General features: G+C 48.2%; 2 protein-coding genes across 4 annotated transcripts in view; both read left to right on the top strand.

The window, feature by feature from the left end:
• Positions 1-2,305: 2,305 nt before the first annotated feature.
• On the top strand, positions 2,306-6,379 carry NUDT16 (nudix hydrolase 16). Of its 2 annotated transcripts, none has more exons than XM_079958935.1 (3): positions 2,306-2,488; positions 4,245-4,517; positions 5,075-6,379. In XM_079958935.1, the coding sequence occupies exons 1-3, from the start codon at positions 2,348-2,350 to the stop codon at positions 5,258-5,260; spliced, it is 600 nt and encodes a 199-aa protein (XP_079815061.1). In that variant the 5' UTR covers positions 2,306-2,347; the 3' UTR covers positions 5,261-6,379. The 2 variants fall into 2 exon arrangements, with proteins under 2 accessions (XP_079815061.1, XP_079815062.1); XM_079958936.1 differs by having other exon boundaries at positions 4,245-4,533.
• A 7,857-nt stretch (positions 6,380-14,236) lies between these two features.
• Positions 14,237-24,556, top strand: part of ARHGAP4 (Rho GTPase activating protein 4) — a 46,815-nt gene continuing 36,495 nt past the window's right edge. Inside the window, exons 1-2 of one of the 2 annotated variants that reach the window (XM_079958680.1) lie at positions 14,237-14,366; positions 23,920-24,115. In XM_079958680.1, coding sequence (XP_079814806.1) covers positions 14,300-14,366; positions 23,920-24,115 — 263 coding nt within the window. In that variant the 5' untranslated portion in view covers positions 14,237-14,299. Of the gene's footprint in view, positions 14,367-23,919; positions 24,126-24,556 lie in introns of both variants that reach the window. The other variant, XM_079958681.1, reaches the window with a different exon arrangement.

Genomic DNA, 24,556 nt, shown 5'->3' with positions numbered 1-24,556 from the left:
AACCTTTCAATTTCCAGTGGAAGTGGGAGAAATCACATTTTAGGGTAACACTTTTTATCTGTTGGTTATTGCTATGCCACTTCTGGGTTAGCAATGTCAGTGTCTGACATCTTCCCTCATTTGGCGTGGTGCAGTCGTGGTACACTTCGGGGGGGGGGGGGTTGAAACAATGCAACACCAACCCCACACAGCCCCTTTGGCAGAAGGCCTGCAGAGAGTGCACACACTGCCCTTCTGGGTTCCAGGACCCATAGAGGAAAAGACTGGACAAAGCACCCCAACTGGCCAGAACATGCAGCAGAGCGAGTGAGAGGTACCTCTAGTGGCTAAAAGGGACAAGATTGGGAAGCAGGGGGAAGGAAGGCGAAAGATCAATTTACCTTTTGCATGCCGGGAGAGGGAGGGTTTCCAGTGAGCAGTGACGTGTATCATAGGGCATTTGTAGCTCCCCCCAACTTGAAAGCCCACTCAAAGATGCTAGGAGCATAGGGGCTTCAAAGGAAGACTTTCCTTGTGTCTGGAGTTTGAATCCAGGTACAGCCTCATATTAGAGAAGAGGGAGAGGACACCCCCTCCCCAAATCCACCTAAACTAATTGGGAGGACTTCTGTATAGGCCAACAGTCTTGGTTCCTCCATTAGCCAACCAGACCTTGTAGCCATCATGGAGAGGCAATCTTTTTCTAATGTGCTAAGTTTTTGCACAGTACACAGGGAATTATGGAGGGAAGTACTTGAAAGTATGACCCTCATTTACAGACTGTAGTGGTTTGACTGTAGGCTAACTGCCATTTAATTCTGCAGAATGTGCAACTCTTCTGATTTTGAAGCTGTGGTTTCCAAACAGCAGCTTCAGGGAGCCCCTCTCCATGTGGACGGGTCCACTGCTCAGCAACCTCTGAATGTTGCAGAGGATCCTGGGAGATCTAGGCACATGCTCAATCCATGCGGGATCCTGCCCAGGACCACTGGACCATGCCATTGCTCTGTGTGAATGGAGAATGGGTCACACCCAGTACCTTAAATCCCTGAAGAATGTAGTGTTAGGCAAGCAGTCCTCCAGGGAAGCTCATCCATCACTTCTGATCTCATTGAGAACTCCCTTATAAGGGGCCAACGAGCTCAAGTTAGAAAATGGCAGCCTTAATAATAATAAAATGATTTATTATTTACAGTGGTACCTCGGGTTAAGAACTTAATTCGTTCCGGAGGTCCATTCTTAACATGAAACTGTTCTTAACCTGAAGCACCACTTTCGCTAATGGGGCCTCCCGCTGCCGCCGGAGCACGATTTCTGTTCTCATCCTGAAGCAAAGTTCTTAACCCAAGGTACTATTTCTGGGTTAGCAGCATCTGTAACCTGAAGCGTATGTAACCCGAGGTACTACTGTATATCCTGCCCATCTGGCTGGGTTTCCCCAGCCACTCTTAACTGCAGGGTGGCCTGGAGGGCAGGGCAGCAGTCCAGATACAGCAGCTATTGGCACATCACCAAATAAAGGGGCATAAGACAGATTTACATAAAATTTGTATCAGCTACTATATAGATGCAAATTTTTAAAAAGCAGTGATAAAATTTAAATAGAAATACAAGATGTTGCAATGTGGGGGGAGAGACTGCCCTGTGTACCTGTTCAATGTGTCTTTCACTGATTTCCATCAATATTATTATTTATTAAATTTGTATACCACCCTTCATCCGTATATCTAAAGGTGGTGCACAACATAAAAACGCAAGATTAAAAAACTAAAAACAACGAAAACAAACCCCTAACCCCCCTCGCCTCAAGCTCGGGACTGGATAACCCTTCAAACAGAGGACTTCTCCAGGCAGAGGGCTGGTTCTCTTTAAGTAGGCCACCCGGGCCGCTTTCTGGCGGGTCACCTCGCAGTCTACCAGCCACACTGCTGGGGTTCCTAGAGGAGCTTGGAGGGCGCAGGCCTCGGTCTGCCGCAACAAAGTGCTTCTTGGCTTGAGTGCGGCCCCGGCCCTTAAGCGATCCTGAGCGTGCACTTTTGCTTTGCGCATTTAAAGCAATGAGGCGGGGGCGCAGACCAGAGGGGCTCGTCCTAAGGAGGAGAGGAAAGGCGACGGGCTCCTGCGTCGCCTCGCAAGGTTTCGCAGGAGCGCGGCAAGCAGGCGCCCTCGCGCGGCCACCGCCATCCAACTGCATGAATGGGGAGACCCCGCGCGCCTCCACGGTTTCCTCCTCCGGAGCCTCTGATTGGCCGCAAGGAAAGTTCGGTGCGCGCTGATTGGAGGCGCGGTGCCTCTGATCTGTATTCTGCCGTTTCCTCTCCGGCGCAGCTGGTGGGAATCGGAAGCCGAGGGGCTCTAAGTTCGGGCGATGGGCGAGTCCCGGGCTGTGAGCAGGGCCGAAGCGCTGCAGCTGGCGCCGCCCGACTGGCAGCACGCTTGCCATGCCCTCCTGTACGCGCCTTGCCCCGGACGCCTCTTCGGGAAGTTCCCGCTGCGTTTCGCAGCGCTGGTGAGAAATGAGCTGGGGGGGGGGGCGACAGGTGGAGATCTGCCGGTTAGCAGGAAGAGTAAGCCCCCCCCCCCGCGAATTAAAAAAAATGGGCGTTTGCGGACCACGCTTGGCTTGCTCAAAGCTCTGCAGTCCCGCGACCCGTTTTTAATGTCAGGGCTGCTTGCCTTGAACGGAAACCCAAGTGTTCCTGGATGTTGCCTTTCGTTCACGGGCTGCTTTGGAGGGGAGGGCGGGATAGAAATTAAATCGTGAATGCTTCCAGCGGGTGATAGGCCTATTTTTCAGAGGAACAGCGTTGTAAATCTGTTGCAGCAAGAAGCGACGAAGAGGCTTGAAGACTAACGCATTTATTGTGCCACGACAGATTTGTTAGACTTTAGCGTGGCCATAGTTCTGGTTTACAATGGCTTATGGCTGCAAGCAATATTTATTGAGGCTGCAGTTTGAGGCAGGTGTGCTGCACTTAGATAATTTTAGATTCCGGACTTAACGGTCTTCCGTCCCTGCTTCTTAGAAGGCAGCGTGTATTATTTAACTTAAACCTGTGGTAAGCCAGTCGTGTTGCTTTTGAGGGCCCGCCCGCTTCTTGGGCTGAGCTGGGGCCCTGGACCTTGGCTTCCAGGCCTGATGGTCCCACAGGACTGAATGCTCATCTGTTAAAAAAACCACACCACTAAGAATAGTGACCTGGCAGGGGAAATGATTATCCTAGCCTAGCCTTCTTTTTGATAGCTCCCCCCCCCCCCAAGTTTAGCAACTTAGTGATAATTACCGGTAAGCTTTAGGGGGCAAAAGTTATGTGCCAGAAGGTGTGATTTTGAGGCATGTATTTTAGAAATTAAACAGTGCTGTCTCAGAACTCCTGGTATAAACACTGGGATTGATTTTGATGAGTTTGAAGTGGGTGGGGAGGTGGGCTGTTATCTTAAGACAGATGAGCCATCAACAAAACGATGGTTATTGTCTGGTGACAAGAAACCTGGTTGTGCTTGAACTCTGTAAACCTGTGGGCTGCATTAGGGATGCAAGTGAGATCAGCAGGAAAAACTAACAGTTGCCAATAATTTCCTTTCTCAGCCTTTTCTAACAAGGACATAAAGCAGCCCCTCGAGAGCACTTCTGTGTCAAAGGGAAGGGCAAGCAACCTTGCCAAAAGGGGGGGGGGGCAAGACATAGAATCATAGGGACCCTGAGGATCATCTAGTCCAACCCCCTGCAGTGCAGGAATAGGCACCTGTCCCATGTACTGGGAATGGAGGAGAAAGGCAAAGAGTGTGGAGCTAGTTGATTCACCTTTGTAACAAATGGCCTTCGCTGGAGCACACCAGTAAATAAGAGGGCAGGAGAAGACCAGTTCCAACAATTTCGGTGAGCAGGGATGTTGAAAGCCTTCTGCAAAAGGCGAAACTGTACTGGAGAAATTTGCAGGTGATGATAAACAGGAGACCCAGAAATTGAAAAAAGTGAAGGTTAAGTGTTACTGAATGGCAGATGAAACTGGGTATGTTTTAGAGCTATCTTAGGGCAGTTCCAGACAATCTACCTCACAGGGTTGTTATAAGGACAAAATGAGGGTGTGGAGGATGATGTATGCAAACTTGAGCTCCTTGGAGGAAAGATGAGCTATAAATGCAGTAATTAAATAATAAGGGCAGGGTCCCAAATCCAAACCACCATTTCATAAATCCAAAGTCGTATCCAGTCTTGCTGCTTTAAGAGACCCAAAGCCCTGCTTTGTCTGTTCCCTTTGCAGATGCAGATGCGGTTCGATGGGCGCCTGGGGTTTCCCGGTGGATTTGTGGACCCGCAGGATGCGTCTCTGGAGGAGGGTCTGAATAGGGAGCTGCATGAAGAGTTGGGCCCTGGCGCTGCCTCCCTGCACGTGGCTGAGGACCACTACTTGAGCTCCCATGTGCCCAAGGGGCCACGGCGAGTGGTGACGCACTTCTACGCCAAGCAGCTTACCCTGGAGGAGCTCCGGACCCTAGAAGACAGGGCCACGCAGGCCAAAGAACACGGCTTAGAGGTGTGGGAAATACAGGGTAGGGTGCGGCTGGTCTTGTCTGGTTTGGGGACTGCCACACACTGGGCTGGTGTATGTATCCTGCATTACGTATTATGAACTTCTGGGCCAAGATAATGCCAGTTTCCCCCCAGAATCAGCTGAATTCTGCAGCTTGCCTGAATTATGTGAATTAAGAAGAATTATGCAGATTTTCTTAATTTGAACAATTTTCTCATCTATTTCCCCCAGTTTTGCATAATTTATTCTGGCCTTAATAGTCATGGAGTGGAAGAAAGAGCTTTGCAGGGAGCTGAATCCTCATCTCTGATCACTCAGCACCTTCTTTGGTTCCTGAGATTTGACCAGGTTTTGCCCCAAAATATTTGGATGCCACGGGGGCTAGAAACTGATGTTGTTATTTAAAGGAAGTTGAAATCTTCAGGGAGCTAAATTGTGTGCCCAAATATGATATTCTGACCTCTTGCTGAGCTCACACACTCCTGGGGGAGAAGAGAAGGAGAGGAGGGAAGGGTTCAGAAGGGCATTTTTGACCTGATTTCCTTCCTCTGTGGCTTCAGGTGATGGGGCTCATCCGTGTCCCCCTCTATACCCTGCGCGATGGCGTTGGGGGGCTCCCAGCTTTCCTTAGCAACACTTTCATTGGCAATTCCCGGGAGCAGCTGATTCACGCCCTGGATACTCTTCATCTCGTGCCAAGAGAGCAACTTCAGAAGGCAGTTACCATGACTCAGAAGAGACCTTGAGTGTCATTGGTTGTGGCTGCCACGTTCCAGCCTCTGACGGTTCTGTAACTGAATTCCCCCATGAACTTTAGACTCTTGAATGGAGCGGATGTAGCAGAGAAATCCAAGAATGTGGGAAGAGAGTGGCAATGGACCTTTCCCTCCCCCTACCCAAGGTGAATGGCTCAGTTCTGGTGAATCTAGCCCTGAAAAGGATTTAAGCATCCAGATGCCTGTTTAAAATATTGAAGATGGTAGGCAAGGGTTAAGAGAGTGAACCATCTGATCTTCTATGTGTGTAGATATATAAGACACACACATGGTTTCTTGCACTTGGAGAATGGCACTACAAATAACACACTGACTCATCTGTGGTTTCTATTTTTCCATCTGTAATTTCAAACCTTCTGTCTCTGAGTTCCAGTATCTGTATATCATGGAAGTCGGGGTTTCCCTCCCCACAAAAGCCCATTGCACACCCCTATTGGTGTATTATTACTTTATCATTTCACAGCTGGAGTCTGCCTTTCTAATCTTTTACTAGTGCTTGAAGAATGGCTTAAGACATTTTGTGGCTCTTGACTCCTATAATATTTTTTATTAGCTCATATGGAAGTGGTAAATGGCCACTAGAGACAGTCATTATGTGTCTCCCTCCCACTGGTTTCTCTTTTTCCAATTTTGATGATGTGCTGACATGGGTGTAAGAATTGTCAATTAAAGACTAGGAAGCTGCCATCATTCAGTTCATCAGCAAATAAATAGTTGCATAATTGGTTTTGCTGTATATGGGCCTTGGAAACACAAACTTCTCTGCTTGGAACAAATTACGCACATTTCATGGCACCAGTGTGATTTACTTTTTGTTAAATCTCTGGTTACAGAATTCAGAATACTTTGTTGAGGACTGGGAGTGGAGTGGAAAAGAATTGGAAGAGCACATAGAGATAAGTGCTGTATGTATCCCATAATAATATCCATGCATCCATATGGCAGTGGGACAGAACTCAGCCTCTGTAAGGTCTCTGCTATCACTTGCTTTTAGAAACAAGTTTGTAAATCTTGTACTGATGAGAAGGGGCTTACAAGTTTTCTTTTTTTAAATTTTTTTTTATAAAAAGATTTTCTTGGTTTACAAAAGTGCCTTGTCTCTTTTTTCAGGCTGTACAGTCTTTTCTACAGATCAGCTACATTTGTTATGAGACATTAGTGTTGAGTACAGTATAAGGCCAGGAAGAAGATGGGGGGAGAGGAGGGGTGGTGGTGAAATTTCTATTTTTTTTACAGTGTACATGTGGGGTTTTGTGTCAGCGTCAACTGGGTAGGTTCTCCTTCTATTTGCTTATTACATTTCCTTGGTAGTGAGAGGGATTGGGGGAGCCCAGGGTGTGGATGGTTGTCTGTGGTTGTCTGCAGTGAGGTTTGTTTGCATTTGTGAAGTGGCAGGGGGGCTTGTTGGGTCAAGTAAGCCAGACTGATTTGTATGCTGTTGGTGGTATTCTTCTTGTCATCTTGTTGGGCTGTGTATGAGATAAAGGGAAGCCATACCGGGGTGAAGGAGTCCTCTTCTATTTGTCCCCATGTCAGTTTGTCTGTTGGTTAGCTTTTCTCGTAAGGCTGTTTCCCATTTGGTACCAGTGGTCCATGTTTACTCCTGAGAGGTCTCTCCAGTGTCTGGCTATGAGGCTTCAGGCTGCTGAGAGTAGGTGGGTTATAAGCTCTGTATAATGTGAGTGGACATTATTATCTTGGAAGATGTTCAGTAGGGCCGGTTCAAATACCTGTTTAGTTATTTTCCATATCTCTTGTAGGACTGATGTCTAGAAGGGTTGTATTTTGGGGCATTCCCACCACATGTGGAGGCATGTGCCTGTGGAAGTGCAGCCTCTCCAACATTTTGGTGAGGTTCCTGGGCATATCAGTGCCAGTTTCCTTGGTGTTAGGTACCATCTGTTGGTGAGTTTGAGTGAGTTCCCATCTTTTGGCTGAGATGGATTTAAAGGGAGGTTTAGATCACATTCTAGTAGGTTTGAAAGTTTTCTGAGTAGTTTTTGATGAACTCTCACAATTCATAAAGGACTAAACAGGTGAAGAGGCAGGTGAAGAGGCAAAAAGAATTCCTGGTGGTCAGATTGCTTGGCCTTTTCCCATGAATAAGTTAAACACAATCTTAGGTAAAGGTAAAGGTAAAGGTACCCCTGCCCGTATGGGCCAGTCTTGACAGACTCTGGGGTTGTGCGCCCATCTCACTTAAGAGGCCAGCGCTGTCCGGAGACACTTCCGGGTCACGTGGCCAGGGTGACATCGCTGCTCTGGCGAGCCAGAGTCGCACACGGAAACGCCGTTTACCTTCCCGCTGGTAAGCGGTCCCTATTTATCTACTTGCACCCGGAGGTGCTTTCGAACTGCTAGGTTGGCAGGCGCTGGGACCGAGCAGCGGGAGCGCACCCCGCCGCAGGGATTCGAACCGCCGACCTTTCGATCGGCAAGTCCTAGGCGCTGAGGCTTTAACCCACAGCGCCACCTGCGTCCCAACACAATCTTAAAATTGCATAAATGGTGAGACCTCTCTAAATTAAATTGTGCAGAATTGTATTGGTATAGGGTCATTTTAAAAAAAATGGCACAGCATCTCTTAGGATTTTCTGTAAACTCTGTCTCATTGTCAACTTCTCTGCAGTTTTGAGAGCTCGAAAAGAGTTGTGCAATTGTACCCTAACCCAAATTCTACATTAGCATCTCGTTTCAATCTGTTCTCCACTGAAATCCCCATTAGTCAGGAGTCAGGACTATAATGGGCCTTAAGTAGATAGGAGGTTCTGACCACATCATGTGTGTCTGCTTGTTTTCAATTAGCAACCCAGAATCTTTGTACAGTGGTGCCTTGCAAGACGAAATTAATTCGTTCTGTGAGTTTTTTCGTCTAGCGAATTTTTCGTCTTGCGAAACACGAAATCCCATAGGAATGCATTGAAAATCAATTAATGCGTTCCTATGGTCAAAAAAAGTCCAAACAAAGCCAAATTTGGTACAAAAAGAGTTTATTAACTGCTCTTTAAAGTCACACATACTGTAAAGAGCATTTCAAAAACTGAAGGAACAATAAATTAAGTTTCTAAACATGACAGAAAAACATTTAAAAATCAACAAAGTGTACAGTACATTTTCTAAGACTCTGGGGGACAACTCGAAGAAGGTTCCTCTTCCACTCTTTGCTTCTTGCTGAAGAACCTGTCCATAGTCTGCTGCTTCATCCGCCTTTTCAGCACCTCCCTGAAAGACGACATGACCCTCGTATCAAAAGTGTTCACAAGGTCACGTGTCAGGTCCTTGTCAGGGTGGTGCCGCTGTGCAAAAGCCTGCACATCTTTCCACTTCTGGCAAATGTCCCTCAGTTCTTTGGGCTTGTGGCCAGGCAACTTGGCCTCCTCCTGAGTGATGAAAGTCCTTTTGGGCATCCTCTTCCAAAACAGCCCGGTCTCGTCGCAGTTGAAGACTTGCTGTGGAACGTAGCCCTCCGTCTTCACAACCTCCAGGAACTCCGCTGCAAAGTCTTCAGCCGCAGGAACATCAGAACTGGCAGCCTCTCCATGCCTGACCACGCTGTGGATTCCAGATCTTGCCTTGAACCGGTCAAACCAACCTCTGCTTGCCTTGAAGACTTCTGGCTCACCTGAGGTTCCTGGCTGTTCCCGGATGAGGTCTGCGTGCAAGGCCTTGGCCTTCTCACAAATGACGGCCTCAGTCACTGTGTCCCCTGCACGCTGCTTCTCTTCTAACCAGATGAGCAGCAACTTCTCCACCTCCTCCAGAACAGCTGGGCGGTTCTTCACGATCCTGGTGACTCCCTTGGCTGCATCAGTCGCAAGGATCTTCTCCCTCATCTTCAGGATAGTCCCAATGGTCGATGGATTCCTCCCGTACTCCCTGGCGAGGTCTGTCACACGCATTCCACCATCGTGCTTCCGGATGATCTGCTTCATTTCCAGCGTCACCTTCTCCTTCTTCCTCTCGCTGGCCTCTGCAGCAGCAGTCTTCTTGGGTCCCATGGCAGCACAGCTCCTACCTTCGTAAACTCACACACACACATACACAAAAAAATCAGTGCTTCACATCCAAAAAATTCAAAAGCACCCAGCCACCCACCACACAGAAATTCAAACCCAGAACCAAGTGCTTGAATTCCAAACACCCCAACCCAAAATCCAAAAACCCCCCAAAAAGTTTTAAAAGTTTAACTTACCAAATGGATGCAAAAGAAGTTTTGGAAAAGCTTCAAAAATCACCAAAGTCTTCAAAAACCTCAACTGTTCCCCCACCCACCCACCCACCACACAGAAATTGTAAACCCCTCCCCAACTGCTGCAAACCCCTCCCCAACTGTTCCCCCAACCACCCACCACACAGAAATTCAAACCCAGAATTTTTTTTTTAAAAAAAACAACATGGCCCAATGGTCACAGAAAATCATAAAAATTCAAAAAAAACCCACACAAGCTCCCAGATTCTTGCAACCCCCCCCCCCCCAACACCAAGTCCTTGAATTCCAAACACCCCAACCCAAAATCCAAAAACCACAAAAAAGTTTTAAAAGTTTAACTTACCAAATGGATGCAAAAGAAGTTTTGGAAAAGCTTCAAAAATCACCAAAGTCCTCAAAAACCTGGAAAAAAGCTACCAAACCGCGTGCTATGAGTTGCTCCTCGAAGTCAAGTCGCAACTGCACCTCTTCAAGCAATGCACCCTGGGTATTAACGGTTTTAAGAAAAAGGAAACAAACTTGCTAGATGTTTTTGTCTTGCGAAGCAAGCCCATAGGGAAATTCGTCTTGTGAAGCACCTCAAAAAACGGAAAACTCTTTCGTCTAGCGAGTTTTTCGTTTTGCGAGGCATTCGTTTTGTGGGGCACCACTGTAGCAAATTATTGACTGCGTGCAGGTTGGGTCACTAAGCACCTTTAAGGGCAAATACTGTTGAAAGGGTCTGTCTAATCAGCCACTTGACGTGACAATAATGTTTCACCTGGCTGCACGCATGTCACACTGGTGTTCGCTGTGTCCCCAGACATGCAGTGGGCATGCTGCCAATGGTGGCTCTGGCCATGGCTGGTCCAAAACATTTTGGCCCTTGACGCGAACTATGAAATGGTGTCCCCCTCCCACCAGGGAAGCGGAGAAGTGAAGATCTACATCAGGAACAAGAGAGGAATAAAGATCTACAACAGGATCTGCAGCCCCTGTGGATCCTGCCATCTGAGGCAGTTGCCTCACCTTGCCTCATGGGTGGGCCGGCCCTGGCTGTGGCTCACCAGCACATGTTTCAGTGTGCCTGGTGACTCATGACTCCCTATCACAGTTTTCCAGGTGCACTGCAACCAAACCAGTTAAGTACAGTTGCTGTCTGATGAAGGCACTCCCTTTCAGAAGCACCCAAAAGCTGCAGCCGCTTAGTAGCTGTGATTGATATTAATTGATCATACACCTCCCCACTTGCGTGTGACCACATATATGTGCAGAAAGACATAAAAAGGACAAAAATGGCTCGAAAAGAGAGGGAATATAGCTAGCTATCCTAGGAGCCTTTGCAACGGCAATCCCATGAATCTTTGGAGGTGGTTTTTTTTTGAGATGGTGCCTAAATGCATGGCATCGTCATCTTCCTCTGGTGCTTAGAAACCCAAGAAGCAGTGTGTGGCTTAGAGGATGTTTACAGGCATTTTAGATGGTGTTCCCTCCCCACTATGCATGATTTCATGTGTAGGAGCGGTACCCGGGAACGTAAGCCCTTTGTAAGGAGGGAGATGTCTGTAGCATTGCTTTTCTAGAGCTCAGATCAGTGCTCAGAAATAGATTTTTAAATGTATAAAACTTATTAAGGAAGCCTACTGCCTCCCGGTAGAAACAGCAGCTTGAATAGAAAGAGGAAGACGTATTTCCCCTCCACAATTTCCCCTTCTGCTGAACCCCAGCTGCCCTATGCATGTAGGGCTCTTTCTGCCTAATTATGCGTGTAAGGGAGGGGCTGGACTGGGCCTTAATGTGAAGGCAGCATCAAAAATTTGACATAGTAAGCACATCTTTGCTTGGTGAAAGCTCTGCAAGGAGGTTGTCAGACAGGACCTTGGTGATGTGGCAGAGAGCCCTGCTCCCTAGCCCCCACTTCATCAAGCGTCCCAGCTCCTAACTACCTTTTGATTTGCTGCTGCTGAGAGCTTCAAACACCACTTTATTATGAAAAACCTCTGTTAAGTGTGAACCCTGTGTTTACCTAGTCATTCCCCAGTGACTCTCCATGTGCCCCCATTGACTGGATTATACAAAGTGCTAGCAGGGGTGCTTTAAGTGTGTGTGATGGGCAAGAAAGAATGGGCTGGATGACCAGGGAGAGGAAAGCCTGTGGTTTGGGGGCCAAAAAGTGAGGTTGTCACCATCCCCCTGTCCCTTCCCCTCTCACTGAGTTCCTCATTCTTCCTCAAGTGCCAGCTCTGGTCTGCTTAGCAGCCCTGCCGAGGCCTCCTGGCTCCTGAGCGGCAGACAGTTTGCTGTTGCAGCTTTTGCCAGTGTGCCCCCTCCCTGCCTCTGCCCCCCCACCCTGCTGCCTCCCTCCAATCCCTTTTGCCTGTGAGAGGAGTGTGAAAATACTCTCTGAATAGATCTTCTTTGTGTATGTGTTTATATATAAATAAAGCCTCATATATATATAATTAGAGATGTGTGGTTTTGCAGGCAGAGGGTAGATAATCTCCACTCTGAGAGTGCCTGTTCAGCTGCTCTGGGGTGGGTGTGCATGCAAGAGGACATCTGAACTCTGCTGAGACAGCGCAGGGTGTGGAATTGTAAGCAAATCAGCTTCCTGTGCTGGGAAGTCCCACTTGCAGTGGACTGCAGAGTGTGGAAGCTCCAGTTGCAGCTTGTGGGTGTTAACTATGGAGAGCTACAGTTATATTGGGTCACACAGCTATCGGTCATAGAGGGCACAAAATCAGGGACATTAATCTTTTAGTTGAACTGTCTTCCGTTTGTCTTTTCCAAAGAGCAGTGCAAAGTTGTGCATTCTACAATTTAAAGACTTACATAATTTATTTATTACATTCTGCCTTTCTTCTATAACCAATCCTCAGGGTGACAATTTCATGTTCAATCATAATGGTTCAAGTAATTAAATATCATAGCTGATTAGTATCTGTACATTTGCATGTCAATGAAATACTAGATAAAAATATTGAAGGGGAGCTCCAAGCACTTAGCTATATTGCTGTTAGCGATGTCCTGTGAACCCAGATCTACAGGTGATGGATGCGACACCACTGGCAAATAACCAAGCATTTGATGGATAAGTGAAATGCTGCACAAGGGGCCCAAAGCAAAGAATTCATCCCAGGGTAAAGGACCATATACAGTGGTACCTCGGGTTGCAGACACTTCAGGTTACAGACTCCGCTAACCCAGAAAGTTAAGAACTTTGCTTCAGGATGAGAACAGAAATCGTGTGGCGGCAGCAGGAGGCCCCATTAGCTAAAGTGGTACCTTAGGTTAAGAACAGTTTTAGGTTAAGAATGGACCTCCGGAATGAATTAAGTTCTTAACCAGAGGTACCACTGTAAACAAGAGCATCCTGGTTCCGGATGTAAGTTCACAGCTCTGTGGAGGTGTAATCTGCCTCTCCAGAGAGCTTCTGGGTTCTTCTGTAACACACTAGGACCCAATGGAAGGAGCAAAACGCCTCATCCAGCCTTTCCCAACCTAGTGCCCTCCAGATGGATGCCCAACTCCTATCAGCCATTGACCAAGCATGATGGGAGTTGTAGTTGAACAACATCTGGAGAGCACCAGGTTGGGGAAGGCTGATCTAATCCAATGTTTGTGGAATGCTCCCCCAGGGAGGCTCACCTGGCACCTTCAGTACCTATATTTAGATGCCAGACAAAAATATTCCTCTTTCCCCAGGACTTTGGCTGATTAAACTATCTATATGGCCTTTTAATTTGTGGGGGGATTATTGATTTATTTATTATGTTATGTATGTTTGTGTTTTTATACTGAAAACTGCCCATGATCCTTGGATGAAGGGCAGTATATAAATTTAATAAACGAACAAATAAACATATGGCACTCAAAAGACACAATGGTCTGACTTGAGAGCAGGCAAGTTCCTGTGTTGCTGATTCAAACAGTCAGTCGCCCTGGAGTTTGTTCACAGATCCAGCTGTTCACAGATCCCCACAGGATCGCTGTATGTAACAAGGTGGCTGCACCTTTCCCTGACACCTCTACCTACCCAATGTCCACGCGCGTGCTTACTTTGGGGTCCCGATGCCTGCTTAAATGAGCCCAGGCTAACTGACCTAGGTCATATCAGCCTATGCCTGAACATTTGGGGCAACCCACACATTGCTGCGGTGTGTGTGTGTGTGGGGGGGCCGCTCGTGTTTCCGAAGAAGAGCCCTGCTGGATCACAGGTCAACCATCTCGCCCAGCACTCTGCTCCCCCAGCAGCCCGCCAGACGCCGCCGCCGCCGCCAACGAGTGCAGTTGCCCCAGTTGTTGAAGAGACCCGCGTGAGCCGAGCTTTAACTCGTCGCTAGTAATTGCCAGGAAACGGGGCGGCGGCGGCGGCGGCTTTTCAGTTACTCCAGCTCAATTGATGCGCAGAAGGCGGAGGAGGGGGGTGTGATCTGGTGGTGCAACCGTCGCTCCCGTCTCTGTGGGGCTTGTTGCTGGCCGGGCCTGCGTTGCCACCGGGCTGGACAGGGCGACACAAAGCCTTTGGCTCCAGCCCTGGGAGAGGGAGAGCAGCGAGCGGGCGGGCGGGCGGGCGAGTGCGCGCCTGGCACGGGCTGCGACTGTGGCTGGCACGGCGAGGAGGGGAGCCGGAGCGCAGCGGGTTAAGGGCGCCGCTCCAGCCCCAGCTTCTGCCTCGGGGGAAGGGAAGCAGCAGCAGCAGCAGCAGCAGAAGGGAAGGGGGCGGCGCCTCGCCCGGGAGCGCGGCACACCGCGCCGCATCTGCCGGGCGCATCTTGCGGACAAGCCGGCCCTGCTGCGCCCCGGCCCGCACCGCCGGCATGAGCGCGCCGGGGAAAGCGCGCCGCGAGCGGGGCAGCCTGGCCGAGTACGAGACGCAGGTGAAAGGTAAGACGGGGGGCGGGGGCCGGGGGGGGGATCCTGGGAGGGGCGCGGGCTGCCGTGGGGGAGCCGGGGGCGCGGGCGAGGCTGCGCGGGGAGCAGGGGCCGGACAAGGGGCATCGCTGCGCGGGGAGGGCCGGGGGTGGGGCTGTGGACGCCCGGGCAGGCCAGGGGTGGGGAGGGCATTGTGTGCCAGGGGAGGCATTGGCGGGCCGGGGTGGGCAGCTGTCGGGTGGCCGCTGCGCCAACGCAGCGCCGAGGGGCGGGCGTGGGGAGCAGCCAGCCGGACATCTGCCTGCAGGTGCAAGTGGCGGCGGCAGCAGCGCGCTCTCCTGGCCCCCCTGGGCCTGGCTCGGGGGCGCGGGGGACCAGGGCGCCGTGGCTCATCCGTCCTCAGCTGCCTGACCGACCTCCAGCCGGCCAGGGGCCTCCCCCTTCGGGGGGCTCCCGCGTCAAATACCAGCCGCGCTGGATTTCACTGCAGCTGCATTTATATGGCTGCGAGAGGAACGCTGTCTCTGTCTCTCCCTCTCTCCCCCCCCCCCAAACCTAGAGAAATGTGACCCAGATTTTGTAGACGGGAGAGTATTGTTGCTGGTGGTGGCGAGGCGTGACTGCAAACTCGGGTTCTTAGCGGGAGAGACGTGGTCGAGGGGTTGTAGGCAAGAGGTGAGGTCCTTAAGGTGCAGAAAAAAGAAAACCGTGCGCCGTGCCCGCGTGCCGAACTGACAGGAAAAGGACCCGGGCGTCCTCTGCCTCCCTGTAACCTCCCTCGGCTGTAAAACACTAATTTCCACTTCCCCTGTTAAGACACCCTTGCACAGCAAAGCTGTTGATTGTAACGCAACATCCCTTCTTGGGTTCCGGTCGTTCAACTTCCTCTAGGCTGGGTGAGTTGATCAGCCAGCAACGATTCTATCTCTGCCCCAGCGCTCCTCTGCTGCTCACCTCCTCCTCAGGATCACACAGCACCATTCTGGACCTGCCTAGGCTCACTGCTATCTTACAACAAACCTCGACTGCCAACTCAAAGCCCTTCTGGGGCTCAAAATGTTACAAGCACAGGCACCAGCAATCCTGGCACCAAGGCAGTGCCCCTGGTCCCACTAGCAGGGCTGGTTCAAGGCGTTTTGGGTATCGGAGCCAGGAAGGCCAAGTGGTCCCAGCACCACACGCAGCAGTTGGCTTGGGGCACAATTTGGTTGAGATGCTCTTGTCCTCCTGCATGTGCCCTGCAAAACAACAGTTCGTCTTAATGGATATTTGCACAGTGCATTGGAGCCTAGCTGGTCACCTCTGTACATGCACACCATATATTCCCAGAGTGGCTTAAAAACTAGTCCCTCTTCCCAGGGAGCTCTGGGAACTGCAGCTCTGTGAGGGGAAGAGGGGTCCCCAACAACTCTCAGCAGCACCCGTAACAAACTGCAGTTCCCAGGACGTTTTGCAAGGGGAGAGGAGCCATGACGGGCAAAGTGGGTTTAATAGGGCTTTAAATGCATGGTGCAGATGTGGCCTTGTCTCCCTTTCTGCCACTGGAAAATATACAAGGTGGAAGGCATTGGTGGACGTACGCTTCTGGGGCCCTGAAGCTTGAAGTGTCACCGGGGCCCCTTTGCAACCAGCAACAAGGTCTGGGGAACCGCTGTTCTCTTCTTCAATGGGGTTGTTCCACGACAGGCCACCACACTTTACAGTATCTGTGCTACTAACTCTCAAACTTCGGGATTGTTACAATATATACAACAACAAAAATTGATCAATTTTACTCAAATCAGTGAGCCTCAAATTAGATCTACTAGACCCCAAATTTTTCAGCAAGGGGACTAAAGTCACTTCTGGAGCCCAGAAGCTTAAGCTTCATTAGTTTCATAACAGACTGAAGGAGCTACCTGAAGGAGCTGCTTTGTCTTATGGCAGCAGCCTCTCCCTGCTACTAGGTCTAATTTCCTCTTTGAGTACCTTGCCAGACCTCTTGCTACCACTACTCCTATACCCCCAATGCTTTACAAAGCTGGACACCATTCCCACAGTTGGTGCCTGCCCCACTCTGCCATTCTGCATCTTAGGTGAGAAAGAATGTTTCAAACTTCATACTGTAGTCAGGTGCTTTGAGCAAGAGCGAAGCTGAGGTTAAATATTCTGGAAAACAAACCCCTCTCTCTCCTGCTAACAGAAACTGCCCTGCCATGAAGCAAAATGTGGCACAGCTGTGCAGGGCTGGCCCAGGATGGTTGCTGCCTGAGGCAGAGCAAGAAATGGCTTAGCCCCCACAACCCACAAGTCAAGCTGCATAGGACCAGGTCCAGTTCAGTTATTTTGGCACCTGAGGCAGAAAATCCCCCTCCCAGGCAGCAAAAACACAATGCTCAATAAATGAAAGAACCAACAACTGCAAACCTTCCTTTCTGCCAGGCAAAGAAATAGTTCTGCTGCTGCCTCAGATATTATGTCAGGTTTTGACTATTTTGATTTGACAAACTCACAGGTTTTTACTAAGACGGTCACTTCAGGGGGCTGTCATCATGGAGGTGGACACCAAGCAGGGTGTGTGTGTGTGTGTGTGTGTGTGTGTGAGAGAGAGAGAGAGAGAGAGAGAGAGGCTGCCCTTTAGCTTCAGGAAGAGAAAAGGCTGAGCCAGCCTGTTTTTAAATGCTGTGATCTAAATATCAGCTGAGGTGGAAGCTGGCAGGTGAACTTTGGTGGAGTTTATGCCCAACAGACATTATGATTATTTCCATACCCTGCCCTGTCTGGGTGGGTTGCCCCAACCACTCTGGGTGGCTTCCATAATAAAACCAAACATTAAAACAAAATGGTTGTTTATTGTGTATTTATTAAGATGAGTTATTCCTCATCCTTCTATTGCAATCACAATATTCAAAGTGGCTTACAACTTTGTTTTATTCTTTTTAAAAATAAGATTACAAATTTCAAGCAGGGCAATCAGTGAAACCTCTCCCTCTCTTAATAAGCCATGTTTTTATGAATGAGAGAGCAAATACTGTTTACCTGCACTGATGCTGTGGGATACGGTGGGCTATAAATCTGACTGCAGGCCCTTGAACTTCTGACCTCTGCACTTGTCAGTGCAATCACCCCCCTTTCCCCCCCCTCCTCCGCCACCACCAGGGCCGCCTGGTACAGATGCCTCCAAGAGGGGCTCAAAGCACCTTCCGATCTTGTCTTTGGTACCAAGCCTCCAGCACCTCCACCTCCACACCATCTTCTCATGCAAGTATTAAGCCATACACAGTGGGGGTTGGACCTAGATCCCCCTAATTCCTCTCTCTCTCTCTCTCTCTCTCTCTCTCTCTCTCTCTCTCTCTTTCCAGCCAACTTATTCCCCTTTCCCCATTTTCCCAACTGAGCTTTCTCTCTTCCCTCTTGTTCATTGGGTTGAGTTCAGCTTCCAAGTTGTCAGTTCTGATTTTTCAGAGGCTTTGGTGAAGAGGGTTGGGGGAAGGGCTGCGGACCATTTCTCCATCCCCTCGCTGCTTTGCCTTGGCTTCTGCTGATAAAACTGGCAAGCGAAGGGGTCTCTCTGTGCCCTTGCTTCCTTCTGCTAACCCAGCGGACTCCTAGCTGCCTTGGCCCTGCAGGGCTGCGAACTTGAACTCTCACGTCCTGAAGAGAGGATTGGGGAAGTTCAGCCAACCCTCTTCCTTTTGTTCACTTTTGCTGTTTTATCCTTGTTTTGCTGCTTCGTCTACTTCATGGCGGCCCCTTTTCTCTGTCCAGGCTATGAAATACTGTACACCATGGGAAAAACATAAATGGGAACTAAGTAAAATCAAAATTCTGCACAATGGCAACCCAAATCCTTTATCAACAAAAGCTGAATTATGTATATATAGCAGCTGGGATGGTTCAGTGGGTAGAGCATGAGACTCTTAATCTCAGGGTCCTGGGTTTGAGCCCCACAGTGGGCAGAAGATTCCTGCATTGCAGGGGTTGGATGAGATGACCCACAGGGTCCCTTCCAACTCTACAATTCTATGACTCCATGTCACCCAGATAGATTGTGGAAACTGAGAAATTATGCAGTATTACTCTTGTACTGCTGAATCCTGCAGCCATATATATATAAAACATTTTATTTAAATCTACCCTTGTTTTGGTAATCATGTGGAAAAGTGAGAATGATGCATCTCACTTACTTCCTGACCCCTAGAAATATTATTCAGCCCACACTTTCAGGCACAACTTCACGTTTGTGAGGATTAGAAACTTGCTTTAAAAAAGCAGCAAGTCAGATTCCCAGGAAGCTTAATTTCCCCGATACCACAATCTGCATTGTTCCTGCTCTCATGCAGAATTGCATCACTTACCCAGTCCCGTTTACAGCACAAACTCTACTCTGTCCAGGAGAGTTCATGATTTCCCAGGTGTGGGCACAGGTGTATGAATATGGCTGTCCAGAACCAAGGGGAGCCATGTTTTTGTAAAGGAACAACTTTCTATGCAGATGAAGCCTTAGGCTGCTATCTCACTGAGATGATGTCAGCAAAACTTACTTGCCCACAAAAGTTTTTACTAGCCTGTTTTATCTCTTATACCTGGTTAGCCATCTGCGTCTGAAGTGGAGTGGGGTATGTCTTCTAAACTAGGAAAGCTTTTCTGCCAAGTCACCTGGAGCTAATTCTTACAAGCTGCAGGCAACTAGTAACATGGTTATTTACAAGCCTGCTGCCTCTGAGTAAATCAGTCTATTTCTCAGACCAGCCTTCTCCCACCCACCCTCCAGATATTTTGGACTACAGTTCCCATCAGCCCCAGTCAGCAAAGCCAACAATCTGGGCTGATGGGATTTGTGGTCAAAAACATGTAGAGGGCACCAGGGTGGGGAAGCTGCCTTGGACAAAATTACCAAGGCCTGTACTGCACCCAGCTTGGATGATCAGCAATTTGCCCATTATCCAGCATGGGTGGAGCACCTGCAAACCCTTTGTGTGAGATGCCTGCTGTCTAACACTTGATGAATCAAACCAGTCATAGCTGTACTGTTTGTCTCAGAGCATCACTTCTTAGGCCCTGCATTCTTTCAATACAGTGGTACCTCGGGTTACATACGCTTCAGGTTACAGACACCACTAACCCATAAATAATACCTCGGGTTAAGAACTTTGCTTCAGGATGAGAACAGAAATCGTGCTCCAGCGGTGCGGCAGCAGCAGGAGGCCCCATTAGCTAAAGTGGTGCTTCAGCAGGTTAAGAACGGACCTCCAGAACGAATTAAGTACTTAACCCGAGGTACCACTGTATTAACTTTCTGCAAGCATGGTGGTTCTTGAGTCTGTTTGCAGCTGGTGATCAATGCCAAAGCACAAAACACATGCATGCTGTGACATTTTTTGAGTGGTGCACACTTGCCTGTATAAATTGAACCATTTCTGTTCCCAATGAATACAAATGGCCATGGAGAAATGATTGGATTCCCTTTTGCATACATTTTAATGCCATGATTTATATGCATGTGTGGCTTTCCTATTTGTGTTTTAATGTCTGGATACATGGGAGTTGCTCTCAGCTGAGCCAGTACAGTAGCATTATACATGTTCATATACCTTGGTGGATATATGTATATGCTCAAAGCTATGATTTTTGCTTGGCTTTGCATTTCTGGATACACCAGTGCTGCTACAGCTGTTTTACATGTGTTTATCACGCATTTTTGTCTTTCTGTTTGCTGTTGTTTGGCTGGCGTTTATGGTGTATGTGTCAAGTTTGAGTGTGTGGATCAGCATTTAATGTCCTGCCAGGTATTCTAGAATGCAGTTGCTAGATGGTTATTTAAAAAAATACTTGGTATGTGGAAAATGCAAATACAATGATTGGGGTTCCCTATCTACTTTTGTAGGTACTGTATACGTTAATTGTTCTTTTAAAACTTCCACCCCCCAAATTAGCTTTCCATATGATGCTTTTACGAAGGTGATTCTGCCATGAGGTTAGTGAGGTTTTTGTGAGAGAATTTGCCTGAAACAAAGCAGTAAATCGCACACAGAGAGATGTGCGCCATGATGCAGAGTAATAACAACAACAACAACAACAACAATAATAATAATAATAATAATAATAATTTATTTATACCCCGCCCATCTGGCTGGGCCTCCCCAGCCACTCTGGGCGGCTTCCATAGAAACCAAAAATACACTAAAATATCACACGTTAAAAACTTCCCTGAACAGGGCTGCCTTAAGATGTCTTCTGAATGTCAGGTAGTTGTTTATCGCTTTGACATCTGCTGGAAGGGCGTTCCACAGGGCGGGCGCCACTACCGAGAAGGCCCTCTGCCTGGTTCCCTGTAGCTTTGCTTCTTGCAATGAGGGAACCGCCAGAAGGCCCTCGGCGCTGGACCTCAGCGTCCGGGCAGAACGATGGGGGTGGAGACGCTCCTTCAGGTATACTGGACTGAGGCCGTTTAGGGCTTTAAAGGTCAGCACCAACACTTTGAATTGTGCTAGGAAACGTACTGGGAGCCAATGTAGGTCTTTCAAGACCGGTGTTATATGGTCTCGGCAGCCGCCCCCAGTCACCAGTCTAGCTGCCGCATTCTGGATTAGTTGTAGTTTCCGAGTCACCTTCAAAGGTAGCCCCACATAGAGCGTATTGCAGTAGTCCAAGCGGGAGATAACCAGAGCATGCACCACTCTGGCGAGACAGTCCGCAGGCAGGTAGGGTCTCAGCCTACGTACCAGATGGAGCTGGTAAACAGCTGCCCTGGACACAGATTTGACCTGTGCCTCCATGGACAGCTGTGAGTCCAAAATGACTCTCAGGCTGCGCACCTGGTCCTTCAGGGGCACAGTTACCCCATTCAGGACCAGGGAATCCTCCACACCTGCCCACCTCCTGTCTCCCAAAAACAGTACTTCTGTCTTGTCAGGATTCAACCTCAATCTGTTAGCCGCCATCCATCCTCCAACTGCCTCCAGACACTCACACAGGACCTTCACCGCCTTCACTGGTTCTGATTTAAAAGAGAGGTAGAGCTGGGTATCATCTGCATACTGATGAACACCCAGCCCAAACCTCCTGATGATCTCTCCCAGAGGCTGCATGTAAATGTTGAAAAGCATGGGGGAGAGGACAGAACCCTGAGGCACCCCACAAGTGAAAGCCCAGGGGTCTGAACACTCATCCCCCACCACCACTTTCTGAACACGGCCCAGGAGGAAGGAGCGGAACCACTGTTTGACAGTGCCCCCAGCTCCCAGCCCTTCAAGACGGTCCAGAAGGATGTTATGATTGATGGTATCAAACGACGCTGAGAGATACAGCAGAACTAGGAAACAGCTCTCACCTTTGTCCCTAGCCCGCCGGAGATCATCAACCAGTGCGACCAAGGCAGTTTCAGTCCCATGATGAGGCCTGAATCCCGACTGGAAGGGATCCAAATGGTCCGCTTCTTCCAGGCGTGTCTGGAGTTGTTCAGCAACCACTCGCTCAATCACCTTGCCCAAGAATGGAAGATTTGAGACTGGGCGATAGTTGGCCATCGTGGCCGCATCTAAAGATGGTTTTTTAAGAAGCGGTTTAATAACCGCCTCTTTCAGCGGGTCTGGGAAGGCTCCCTCACGGAGGGAAGCATTCACCACTCCACGAAGCCCATCGCCCAGTCCTTCCCGGCTAGCTTTTTCATTTTTTATATTGATGCTATCTCTAAAAATGTAGGTGCAGTCAAGAGAGCTAACATTGTTTTGAAGACGCAACTCGTTAGGAGCTGAACGCGTTTGCAGCTGACTTTCTTTGCACATCATCACTGCGTGTAGTAGTGGAAAGGTTTTGGTGTATGTTTAGCTTAAATTTGCCAACATACACTGAGGTGTTAGAGAATTTTCCTATCTGGTCTGTTTCCTTATTTAACTTTCCAACCAAGCTGGCACTTTGGGTAGAGTTAGGAAAGTGAGGGTATGAATATGTGCCTCTGTTTGGAGAGTTGAGTGCCTATGTGAGCGTGGGTGAGAGAGGGAGAATATGAGTGTGAAAGCATGCACACATGTCCTCAGGCCAAATAGAACTGGCAGGGTTCCTCACCTGCACATCTAGCGATATATGCTTCCTCATGTGAGGTGTGAGCGCTCTTGCCTGGACCTTTTCCCAACCTTGGCTTTTGTACGTGTTCATTTGAGCAAGGAGGGGAACTTCTGATCTGTTCCAGGCCTAAGTCATTAGGAGTCACTCATACCAGATATTATGCAGATGAGAAGCAAATCTCGTTTGCTCTGTTACACTCAGCAGGCAGGTGCAGCAAACTGTGGTGTTTCTATCTTAATCTGAGACGTAATTTTCTAAAAATATGTATGTTAGGTTCATCGATACATGTTTAATAGTTTCATAGCAACCTAAACAAAACTTGGTGCTAAAATTATAATCATAGTAAAAATATATAGGGTTGCCATATTTTGAAGAGCAAAAAAGAGGCCACATTTGCCAGCTTCTACTTAATCCATAATTCAGTTATGCATACACAGCTTAGAACTGCTTATAATCAGATTCTAAACACATTGGTCACAATTCAGCATCTCAGAATCAGAACAGGGCTCCGGAATGAGCTATTACATATTATTATCATTATTATTGTTTATATCCTGCCTTTATCCTAGTCCAGGACTCCAAGCAGCTTACACAGATAAAACAGCACAAGCTAAAAGAAAGCTCGTGCCATAATTAAAGTGTTAGTCTTCAAGATGCTGTAAAATCATAATCACCCACATGTCATTAATATAATTGTTACAAACAGTGAATAATTGTTTTATTAATCCCATGTGGGTAATTTTGATTTTTGAGAGTGAAATAAATTTGAAAAATCATGTTTAAATTTATTAAATTTGTTAAATTGTAATGATTTTCAGCTCAAAATTACTGTTAACAAATTACAATACAGTGGTACCTTGGGTTACATACGCTTCAGGTTACATACGCTTCAGATTACAGACTCCGCTAACCCAGATATAGTACCTCGGGTTAAGAACTTTGCTTCAGGATGAGAACAGAAATCGTGCAGCAATGGCGGGAGGCCCCATTAGCTAAAGTGGTGCTTCAGGTTAAGAACAGTTTCAGGTTAAGAACAGACCTCCAGAACTAATTAAGTTCTTAACCCGAGGTACCACTGTAATGTGATTTTGTGAAATTATGGTGTTTATTGGAGCCTCAATTTAATTAGACTGAAATCACCTTCATAAAACAAGTTATTTGCAACTTTTCTCATTTAATTCTAATACTAAATCTGTGGTTCTAATTTAAATAGCTATCAATAGCAATAGATAACAATATGGGGGAGGCTTACAAAATGTGGTTCACACTGGGCACAATTGTGTTTACTTACAGCATGGTTTCCTATTCACTTTCCAAACTGCAATAAATCTGATTCCTTTGGAAAGTCATGCTAGAGTAACAGAGTGCTTTGACCCATTTTAACTGTGAAAGCGTAAAGTTCCAGGAGGCTTGAATCCTTTCCACAAACCAGCGGCAGTCTGGATGTGCCCAAAAAGTGTTTGAGGACCCTGTATCCTAGAGCAATTCAGATGCTGATAGCTTTGCTCCTCTCTTTCAGAAATGCGCTGGCAGATGGGGGAGCAAGTCCGAGGTCTGGACTCCCAGGCTGAGAGTCGGCAGCAGTTGCTCCAAGATGTGGCCGACTTCTTGCGCCGGAAGGCGGAAGTGGAGCAAGAGTATTCCCGGGGACTGGAGAAGCTGTCAGAACGCTTCTCGGCTAAGATTCGTGGTTCCAAGGAACACCAGAACTTCAGGTGGAGACGGGTATATGCTGGCAGAGGAGGCCCCAAGACAATGATGGTGGGGGAATTGCGGAGGTGGTTGGGGGGCAGGAGCTGAGGACAGGACTACTGGAATGCTAAGTTCTAAGAACTGTAGTTATTATAACCTGAAGGCATTCTTCACTGACAACACATTAAGGAATGCCTGAATTAGCCTTTGTTTGAGTGATTGTTTTATCATTTTAAAATGTGTTCTTAAAACTATTGCTGGTGGGGGTGAATAATGGAGGAAGATACTGGCAAATGCGCAGCTTATTTTCACTTCAGTTTCTTAAGCTAATTGTATAGGTGTTCCAGCTTAGGTCTTAATATTTGGGTTCTTAAACAAGATGGCACTTTTTGTCAGCTTCTCAACTTTCTATAAATCTCACCCCTCAGGCTCCTCTAGCAGTGTAACAGGCCCAGGAGGTCATT

The sequence above is a fragment of the Podarcis cretensis genome (assembly GCF_951804945.1).
Source record: "Podarcis cretensis genome assembly, chromosome: 17".
Lineage (NCBI taxonomy): Eukaryota > Metazoa > Chordata > Lepidosauria > Squamata > Lacertidae > Podarcis > Podarcis cretensis.
The sequence above is the reverse complement of the archived record's forward strand: the minus strand, read 5'-3'. Positions and strand labels throughout refer to the sequence as shown.

Coding starts and splice junctions, on each gene's coding strand:
- NUDT16 (XM_079958935.1), top strand. CDS start 2,348: ATGGGCGAGTCCCGGGCTGTGAGCAGGGCCGAAGCGCTGCAGCTGGCG. Junction 2,489..4,244: donor CGCTGCGTTTCGCAGCGCTG/GTGAGAAATGAG, acceptor TTCCCTTTGCAG/ATGCAGATGCGGTTCGATGG. Junction 4,518..5,074: donor CCAAAGAACACGGCTTAGAG/GTGTGGGAAATA, acceptor CTGTGGCTTCAG/GTGATGGGGCTCATCCGTGT.